Source organism: Octopus bimaculoides, chromosome 2, assembly GCF_001194135.2.
Source record: "Octopus bimaculoides isolate UCB-OBI-ISO-001 chromosome 2, ASM119413v2, whole genome shotgun sequence".
Lineage (NCBI taxonomy): Eukaryota > Metazoa > Mollusca > Cephalopoda > Octopoda > Octopodidae > Octopus > Octopus bimaculoides.
The window spans coordinates 40,991,286-41,002,266 of NC_068982.1; the positions used below are offsets into that span (position 1 = coordinate 40,991,286).

Here is a 10,981-nt window from a genome sequence, read left to right on the forward strand (position 1 = left end):
TATTTTTTCTGTCCAAATGCAGAATAAATGATAATCAGATGGGGAAATGTCTGGCAAATATGGTGGGTGTGGCATAATTTCCCATTCAAACGACTCCAGCCCTTGAAATGTCATCCTCACAGCATGTGGCCGAGCATTATCCTGATGGAAGAACACTTTTCATCTTGAAACCAAAGATGGTCATTTTTCTTCTAGCACTGACTTCAATAACTGGTTGAATGACCAAATCCAAGCTTCTCTGTTAGTTCTTCAACAGTTATAATGGGATTTTGTTCCACCAGGGTTTGCAAGACGTCCCTTTTGAGCTCCACAGATCTTCCAGGACAAAGCTTGTCTTCTAGGCTGTAGTTTCGAGCTTAGAATTTCTGAAACCACCATTGACACTGGCTTATGCTCATATATTCAATCCCCATATACTGCATTAATATTCCTCGCACTTTCTGTTGAGTTGTTGCCTTTATTGAACTCGTAAAGCAAAATATGCCAAATATGCTCCTTTGTCACTTCCATTATAGCTTTGAAAAAATAACTGTTAAAATTGAAATGCACACTTCAAAATTTGCACTAAGAATAAGGACAAGGTAAAATTACTACCTGCTTTTATAGCAAGTTGATGCAGGTAGTTTATCTCATCCCCTTCTGACTTTTAGTTCATGCAATTGAAAAAACTACATTATTTATGGGATGGCCCAACATATATATATATATATATATATATGCTTGTATGTACATATGACTGTATGTATACATGCATATATGTATGTATATAAGCATCCATGTATGTACACTTGCAAATGCAAATATAAATATATATTTCACTGTACTTTTAACAGAAAATATACATATATATGCATAAAATTTTATTTTACATACAAGCAATCTTTAACTATTGAAAAAGATATTATATCTTGGTTGTGTCAATTTTTTGCAATTTAAAATATAAATGCCATCATTTTCTTTCTTCATCAAACTTAAACACTAATTACATTAACGTCTTCTGCCAAAGTAACAAGCTGGAAAGGGCATAGATAAACAAGATCACCAGGTTACAAACAACTAAAGATGTAACAGGCAGGTGTTCAGATCATTAAATAAGTTGACATATTAGAAGCAGATAAACTATGAAACAAGCAACATTTACATTTCATTCATATATTAAAATCAATTATTATTTATAATGTGCTTGATGTATTTAGCATTTAATTTTTAATAATTTTAATAATTGGCATTTGTTTATCTCATTTTCATATTAAGAAATTTTATTTGCCGCAAGTTTTCATTTTAAAGCCTTTTTCTTCTTTTTTTCTTTCTTTCTTATTCAAGGTCATTTCCTCGGTCACAGAAGTCCTATTCATGGTGGTGCTTTCCATTTTCCAGTACCACATGGTAAGCTTTAACCAACTTTTGTTTCCCTACTTATCTTCTTGAAGTCATCTGATCAGATTTGATGGCATATAAGATACACTTTTTTCTTTTCCAGACATAGGTCTAAAAAAAATATCCCAAGAGTAGGGCCAATATTTCTTTCCATTTCAGGTACAAGAACTGAAATCTATGGGGGAGGGGGATAATCGATTACATCTAACTCAGTGTTCAATTGGTACTTATGTTACCAACCCTGAACAGATAAAAAACAAAGTCAACCTTGATGGAATTCGAACTCAGAATGTAAGGCCAGAAGAAACACTACAAAGCACTGTGTGCTGTGTGCTACCAATTCTGCCAGCTTGCCACCTTTACAGTTGAGCCTATATAACATGCTTCATTCAATGCACTAAAAATCTTTTTTCCTGAATATGCACTGATGCGTCTAATATGCTCATGCATCTTTTATACCACCAACAGATACCAACTTTAAAGGAATCAACAAAGGAGCCCCTATGCAGTTGTTTGACCTGCAAGAAATAGCAGTTATATCTTTCTAGCATTACTTCTACTATAATTCTAGTCACATCTATGATACATAGGAATATAGGTATATCACCTCCAGATATTTGACTGAAACTTTATCAACCCCCAAAAGAAAAGGTACGTCAGCAAATGTAGCTTTACATACACTATACCTATCAAAAAGATAGAACAATCACAAAACGTTTTTATCACACATCTGCACAATCAAGGGTGAGCTGGTGGCTAAGCAACAATAATCAATCTTTCAAGAATCAGCTTGCTATATTGATTTCACATGGCTATAACCTCTCATATTACCCACCGTTCACTGTCACATGACAGATTATAAACTGCAAAACCAAGACACTGTTGTGTGGGTATAAGACTTTTAAATGGAGAATTCATAACAGTAATAATATGCCGTGAATGTTTCTGAATTGATCTTCGATCTGTTTTTTGCTATACTATACTATAGAATATATGTACAGATTTTTATCCCCTAACTGTATGTAATAAGATCAATGTAAACAATTTGTATAAATAACATATTTGTGAAGAGAAAAAAACGGATAAGCCGGAATAGTTTCATCCCTAGACACTTACACCTACACTACAGTGTTGGTTAAGATCTGTTGAAAAATTCTGTAGTGCAGTCTAGTACTTAAAATGCTGTTAATACCTCCAGTTATTAATGGTTTCAAATTTTTCCACAAGGGTAGTCATTTGGAGAGGGGGGGATAGTCGATTACATCGACACCAGTGTTTTACTGGTACTTAATTTATTGACTCCGAAAGAATGAAAGGTAAAGTCGACCTCGGCAGAATTTGAACTCAGAACCGCTAAGCATTTCGTCCAGCGCGCTAACGATTCTGCCAGCTCGCCGACTAAGTAATGATTCAAGTTCTTAGCAGGCACACACCTAAGGGAGTTAATTTCTTTATGTGGAATATTTTTGGAGTTACCTACCTTAACAAGTACCGTCATTACGACACTCGCCGGTAGATTTACTGTCTAGTATTCACGATTACTTTTGTGATAATAAAACTACATATGTATATTATGAAATAGCTATATTCTCTGCTTTTTACTGCATTTTATAAAATAGTAAATGTAAGCTCATCCTCACACGGTCGATACAGGCACATACATTTTTTCATGCATAGAGACACCCTGAGACACGGGGTTGTTATGAGAACATGTGTGTTTGTGTGTGTACACATACACACGTACATACATGTGTATGTACGCATATATATGTATATGCATGTATGCATATGTGTTTCAGTATTTGTTTACACTTAGACATCTTCAAATAATCACCGAGCTACAAAGGGTGACGTTGTAATCTCCTAAATCAACAAATCAGCAGGCTCTTTACTTTTAGAAGACATACTGGGGAATCAGGTAATGGATTAACAACAATAGGAGCATCCAGCTGTAAAAGAATGCCTCGATAATATTCATCTAACCCATCCTAGCACAAAGAAAACAGACATAAAACAAACAGATGAATAATTTTTTGAACTATTAATCTCATCTGTGGAGATGAAACATTTGTGTTTTCCATATTTACCTGTATACAATGTTTCATTGAATTTACTCTCATGAGCATCATCTGATGTTTTATTCCCTGATACATATACATAATGTCAGGTTACATTCAAATCAGGGATCTTCTATTTTAAAACTAGCTGGGCCCCATGCCGTCAAAAATGACGTCTAATTGTAGTGTCTTATATATAAATCTGGATGGTATATCAAAATTAATACACTTGTCAATGTTATCTCTTGAGATGTGACATCGTTTGTTACACACACACACACAAACATTCACATGCTCCCACTACCAGTTTACCATCATCCCTTCCTTCCTTATTCATCTATCACCCCTTCCTTTCTCATTCACATGTTGTGACAGAAAAACACAAAAGTATTATCATAGTAGATAAATAGTAGTAACACTCTAAGCCACTCTACTGCTGATGCCATCCATCACGCCATCTATTTTCTCTATCTACTAATCCTGGTGGTGGTCATAGGAAAAAATGTCTTCAGACATCTCCTGTATGAGGTCCTATCAAAAGTAACTATCATTAGATCTTCTGGCTATGGATATTGTCTAACCATCTTGCTGGAGAATGTTAAAGCAAGCATGGTATGGATATTCACAAAGTAGTGTTCAGATAAATGAGAACTTAAATTCCAAATCCTTCATCCAGGGAAGTTGGCTTTAGCGTAGTCAGAATCTTCTAGTGAGAGTAATATAATTTTGCTGCATGGATCTATAAAAATCCATGTTATTCCAAACATTTAATGTATTACAGGTGTTTATTACATAATAGACATGATTGTGGCATAAGCTATTGTTCACTCAAAACAGCCGCCAAGACAAAACTATTACATCATTCCTTTTGTTTATTTATATTACCTGTAAATATACTTATTAAGCCTACTTGCGTTTTTCCTCCATTTTTACTTTACTTGTGTGTGTGTGTGTGTGTGTGTGTGTGTGTATGTGTGTGTGTGTGTGTGTGTGCGCGCATATATATATGTATTTCATTATGATATTTATGTTTGTTTTAGCCAAGAATCAGTTTTCAACAAACATTTACAAGATACCACTGATGTACCTAACTGGACAAATGGCCTCTGAAAGAACTGGTAACACTGCTGCTTGTAATCATAATACGTTACTGGCTCCAGTTTCATCTGAACTACAGAAGTCGCCATCTCTTAAGCGCAGTCCACTTATTCACACAAAGAAAAACCAAACTACAGCTTTAACAGTAGAGAAGGTTTGTGCAGATTTTCGTTAATAACCTGTTGCCATGGTCTGGTTGTTTTTATTGAACTTATTTGATGATATCAAAGGACTTATCCATAAACATTTAACTTACTGTCTTTCAAACACTTTTTGACAAGGCTTCTTATTGTGTTAATGGATTTAAGATATATTAACAGGTTATTGTAGCTACTGTTTGTCTGGAAGTTATATGATCAATTTGGGAATAAACATGTTCTTACTTGTTTTATTTACTATAAATTTACTGCTAATCAGTATTGTGATGTCACTCAACAAGTGATGAATACATGGTTTGAGTATTATCCGTGGGCATGTCTCTTTTTCTGTCTCAAATTGGTGTTCATAATGTCTGGTGTCTGTTTATCTGTTTTCAGTACTATCAAAAAGACAATAAATATTTTAATTAATATTCGAATGAATGTTATTCAAAGACTTTGTTTGTGATTTAAGCAAATCTGGCTTTCTTTATCTTTGATATGAATTATATTATGGCAAATGATTCTATTTTCTATTGTTATATTTTGGGATGGTCATCTTTTTTTTGCCAAATAAACACACGCACTATATATTCGTTCTTCACTCATTTATTACTGTTCTTATTTTATCTTATGTCCATTATCTGGAAATCTTTCGTCACACATTTGTGACCTCTTCAGTGACTCTTTCCATCCACATGTATCCTCCTGCTCCAACTTTGATTTTTTTAGTGAGAAAAGTAATGCCATTATGTTACCTATTAATTTGTGTGTTACAAAGAAACATTATCAATTTTAGGTACATAAAACAGGTAGAATATTTGGGCCAAATATGGCTAATTTAAATGCTAAAGAGTTAAAGCAATTTTATCATTATTATTATTAGGGTTGATAAATTAAGTACCAGTTACACACTGTGATCAACTTGCCTCTCCCCCAAAATTTCAGACCCTTGTGCCTATAGTAGAAAGGATTATTATTATTATTATTATTATTATTATTATTATTATTATTATTATTATTATTGTTATTATTATTATTAATGTACAATCTTAGTTTCAGACAAATATTTATGCATCTTGTTTCAGACAAATTTGTATTCAATCTGGGCAAGTTTTGATTATAGATAGATAGTTATTCCTTAATCTTCATAGGAAAAGTTGTCAAAAAACATTTGACAATAAAAACTGTCATATTCCTTAATTTTGACAGAGAAACTGCTTAAAATATTGATCCTGATAACCCCTAAGTCAATGCAACTTTCAATAGGCTAAATAAAAAGGCTATTTACCTACCTTATGAAGGAGTGACAATTCATATCACTATTTGAGGTGTTTCATTAATAAAGACACTAAACTTTCAATATTCCAGTCAACCAGACAACAGCTATAAAATAGGTGTTCAGCTTGCCATCAAAGATAACAGCTGTACTGTATAATTAATGTATGTTTTGTTATCTTGCAAACAGGTCTTTAATAAGTAATCTGTATAAAAACTGGCACTCCATTGGTTACAACGACAGGAGTTCCAGTTGATCCAATCAATGGAACAGCCTGCTTGTGAAATTAATGTGTAAGTGGCTGAACACTCCACAGACACAAAGATCCTTAAAGCAATGCTCAGGGAGGTTCAGCATGACATAGAATGTGACATGGTTGGCCTTTTGAATTACAACTCATTTTTACCTCCTGAGTGATCTGTATAAAGCCTTACAAAATTATATGGTGTTAAAAAGACTGAAAAATATCAGGAGCAAGTAAAGGTGGTGCAACATTGGTGGTGGAATTGCTGGATCTAGATAGGACTGAGATATCTGGTGCTTTGCTGTAGTCAAGTGAAGGCACATGGCTCAGTGGTTAGAGTGCCAGACTCACAACCTTGAGGTAGTGAGTTTGATTCCTGGACCAGGCTGTGTGTTGTGTTCTTGAAGAAGACACTTTATTTCACATTGCTCCAGTTCACTCAGGTGTAAAAATAAGTTGCAACATCACTGGTACCAGGCTGTATCGGCCTTTGCGCTTCCCTTGGATAACATCAGTGGTGTAGAGAGGAGAGGCTGGTATGCATGGGTGACTGCTGGTCTTCTATAACCCTGCCCAGACTTGTGCCTCAAAGGGTAACTTTCTAGGTACAATCCCATAATCATTCATGACTGAGGGGTGGGTCTTTACCTTTACTTTACTTTTGTTGTACTCAAGAAGATCTATCTGACACAGCAGAATTGATACCAGTGCTGGTGCCACATAAAAAGCACTCGCACTGATGCTACATTAAAAGCACTGGTGCTGGTGCCACATAAAAATTAACCAGTACACTCTGTGGAATGGTTGGTGTTAGGAAGGTCATCCAGCCATAGCATGTAAATTCAGTGGTTACTTTAAAACCCAATATTTTTACATCTTAACAAAAATTAAATACATTCAGTTTTAACAAAAATGTGCTATGACAGGCACAAGCGACCTTTTTCAAGAACATCACATGATACATGATTCATCATTAGAAAGGCTGCACTACTAAAAAAATTCAAGCAAGATTTTCATTAGAAATGCCATTTAGAAAGACCTGTAGGCTGTAGTTTGCCCATGACTGTATTAATCCTTTAACATTCAGATTACTCAGTCAAATGTGATGCTTAGTTATTCACATTGTTTTAAATTAATCATGCATTACCTTATAGCTTCAAGATTTCAATGATGTTATTGTTTATATTTATAATGACATTATAGGGTAGGTACAAGTGGCTGGATCTAGCCAATTTAAACATGAAACAGATAGAATATTTGGGCCAAATAGGGCCAATTTAAACGCTAAAGAGTTAAAGCAATTTTTTTATTATTATTATTATTATTATTATTATTGCGGTTGATAACTTAAGTACCAGTTACACACTGTGATCGACTTACCTCTCCCCAAAAAATTTCAGGCCCTTGTGCCTATAGTAGAAAGGATTATTATTATTATTATTATTATTATTATTATTATTATTATTATTATTATTATTATTATTATTATTATCATTACTATTATTATTATTAATGTACAATCTTAGTTTCAGACAAATATTTATGCCTCTTGTTTCAGACAAATTTGTATTAAATCTGGAATATGAAATATTTAACTCATTACCACTTGTGCATATAAACGTGTTTCTGTACATTTCTGCACATTGTTGCTGGTATTGTCAATGTTATCGTCACTTTAAGTTCATCATATCACTCCCACTGTTGTCATCGGTATTATCATTTTTATCCTCATAATCATCATCATTATCATTACCATTTATCCTCATTAATTAGCAGTCCTGAGATTGAGATCTACTTACTGTTGAAACCCAGTGAACTATACAGCTATGTAGGTTTGTAACTATGCAATATATACTGATAACAATGGATGGTTTGTTCATTTTCAGCTAAAATTCTTTTAATAGTCCATGTCATAAATGGGTTATGCCAACAGCATCACAAACCTTCTGCTTTTATGACATAAAACAAAGTCGTTGCTTCAATGATGCACACTTAACAGGGTGGTAAATAAATCATTTTCCCAACAAGCTCCCTCATCCTCCATCCCCTATTGCAACATGTCCCACATGTTTAGAAAGAAATTATATTTAGAAAATCTCTATGAGAGATGAAAGCAGTAACTATACTCAGAAGTAATGTTTATCACCACTCCAACATGGCCGTTCTGTAGGAACTGACATTACTACCGTATATTGCAAGCTGAAGCGAACTATTGCTATCTCTAGCAGATGAGTACCATCACTGAAGAGGAGCACAAATAGCACAAAACAGCACAGTCTGGTGGTCCTGTTGCTGAGAGATGGTAGGGGTTCGCTCCCCTGCTTGCAATATCTATTGGGTGCAGATTGCATTGATAACCATCTGGAGGAGGCGTCTTCCTGGGGTTAAGTTGGTAGTAACATCGGTTCCTATGGAACGGCCATGTTTAAGTGATGAAAAAGATTACTTCTGAAATATTTATTTTCTACTAATGTAAGGGAGATAATTCCTTGATTATAGCTTGTAAGCACTTTTTTTTTTTTTTTTTTTTGCAGAAGATACAAAATCAAAATTAAAAATAAAGTAAATAAATATTTCTACATCAGAAATTTTCTACTTTATTTTAAAATTTTCCGCACAGTGATGAATATGACTCAAGTACTGACTAAATAGTTTAAACCTAGAAAATTATGAATCAAAAGAATTTCATAACTATGAACTAGGTCGACACTAGGACTTATTTTTTTAAGCCTGGCACTTATTCTATCAGTTACAGGGATATAAACACACCAACAACAGTTATCAAGCATATATACACACACACACACACACACACGCAAGGGGACACACACACACGCATATACAATGGGCTTCTTTCAGTTTCCATGTACCAAATCCACTCAGAAGGCTTTGGTCAGCACAAGGTTATAGTATAAGACACTTGCCCAAGATGCCATGCAGTGGGACTGAACCCAGAACCATGTGGTTGGTAAGCAAGCATCTTACCACACAACCACTCCTGTGATTTAATATTGAGTGCAGATTAGTCTCCAGTTCTCTGAATCTGCTGGATTTGTTGCATATATAAACAGATTGGCTGCTAATTTCTCTGGGATTGATCAAGTGATGTAGACATCTCCGCTGAGACCCCACTAAGGGTAGAAAATCGATTGACCCTGTAGCATTCAGATTGCTCTGTTAACCGTTTGCATTCAGACTATTCTGTCAAATGTAATGCTTATTATTCACATTGCTCGGAATTACTCATTCATTATCTTGTACCTTCAAGATTTCAATGATGTGACTGTTTATTTTTAGAATGACATTGTAGGGTAGGTGTGAGAGGCAGGATCCGGACAGTTTGAACCTAAAACAGGTGGAGTATTTTGGCCGGATATGGCCAGTTTAGATGTTAAAGGGTTAAAAGTAATGCTTATTTATTCATGTTGTTTTAAATTAATCAGGCATTATCTTGCAGCTTCAAGATTTTGATGATGTGATTGTTTATTTTTATAATCACATTATGGGATAGGTATGAGAAATTGGATCTGGCCAGTCTGAACCTAAAATATGTAGAATATTTTGGCCAGACATGGACAGTTTAAATGCTAAAGGGTCAAGGTTGTTCTTCATTTATTTTCCAATCTATGAAGAACTGGTTAAATTTCCTGTCTGTATGTCTACTCGATAGGTTTAGATATATTAGTTTAACATAAACATCATGAGTTTCTTTTCTTTTTTTTTTTTTTTTTTTTTTTTTTCCTATCTTAGCTAGGTTATTGGAGTAAAGGTAGCACCAACAATCTTTGTAGGGCATCTGAAAAGACTAAGGGTCAGGGGTAAACAGGATTAAGAAACAACTGATACGTTACTGTAGTAAGAAGCAGTACATCAAGATACAGAATTGTTAATCAAGTTAGGGAGCCAACATAAAGGACCACAGTGAAGGGGTGTGGCTTAGAGGTTAGGGTATTCAGCTCATAATCATAGGGTCGTGAGTTCAATTCCCTGTTACACATTGTGTCCTTGAGTGAAAAACTTTATTTCACATTTCTCCAGTCCACTCAGCTGACAAAAATGAGTTGTACCTGTGATTCAAAGGGCCAGCCTTGACACATTCTGTGTTACACTGAATCACCCTGAAAACTACATTAAGGGTACGTGTGTGTCTGTGGAGTGCTCTGCCACTTGCATGGTAATTTCACAAGCAGGCTGTCCTCTTGGTCAGATCAACTGGAACCCTTGTCATCATAACCAACAGAGTGCCAGTACCAGCGATAAAGGACCACAACAAACTGGAATCAACTGAAAGCAACTGGGGAACTAAGTCCAACAGCATAAGACCAATATAATGGCACAATAATATGGGGCACACGCCTCCATATCTTTTATCTTCTTGTTTCAGTCATTGGACTACAGCCAACAAATCAACTTCAGCATTTATCTATATATTTTTTTAAGTATGACACTTATTTTGTCAGTCTCTTTTATGAACAGCTAAATTATAGAGACATAAACAAACCTACACCAGTTGTCAAGTGGCAGTGACAAACACAGACACAAAGAGAGACACACTGCCCGAAGATTGCATGAAGGCACCAGATATGTTATGAAATACTGTCTGTATAGTTTTCATTGCATGAAACTATTAGTAGCTCATAAAAATATATACCGTGTTCATTAAAGAATATTCATCTCTCACCAGATGGGGTACTTTATTTTCTTGATCTTATCTTCACAGAACAGTATAATATATATATATATATATATATATATATATATATATGAGTGGCTGTGTGGTAAGTAGCTT

General features: G+C 34.7%; 1 protein-coding gene across 1 annotated transcript in view; it reads left to right on the top strand.

The window, feature by feature from the left end:
• Nucleotides 1-10,981, top strand: part of LOC106884224 (GTPase-activating Rap/Ran-GAP domain-like protein 3) — a 1,434,052-nt gene that overhangs the window by 1,414,264 nt on the left and 8,807 nt on the right. The window contains exons 32-33 of the mRNA XM_052965840.1: nt 1,324-1,386; nt 4,475-4,686. Coding sequence (XP_052821800.1) covers nt 1,324-1,386; nt 4,475-4,686 — 275 coding nt within the window. The remainder of the gene's footprint in view (nt 1-1,323; nt 1,387-4,474; nt 4,687-10,981) is intronic.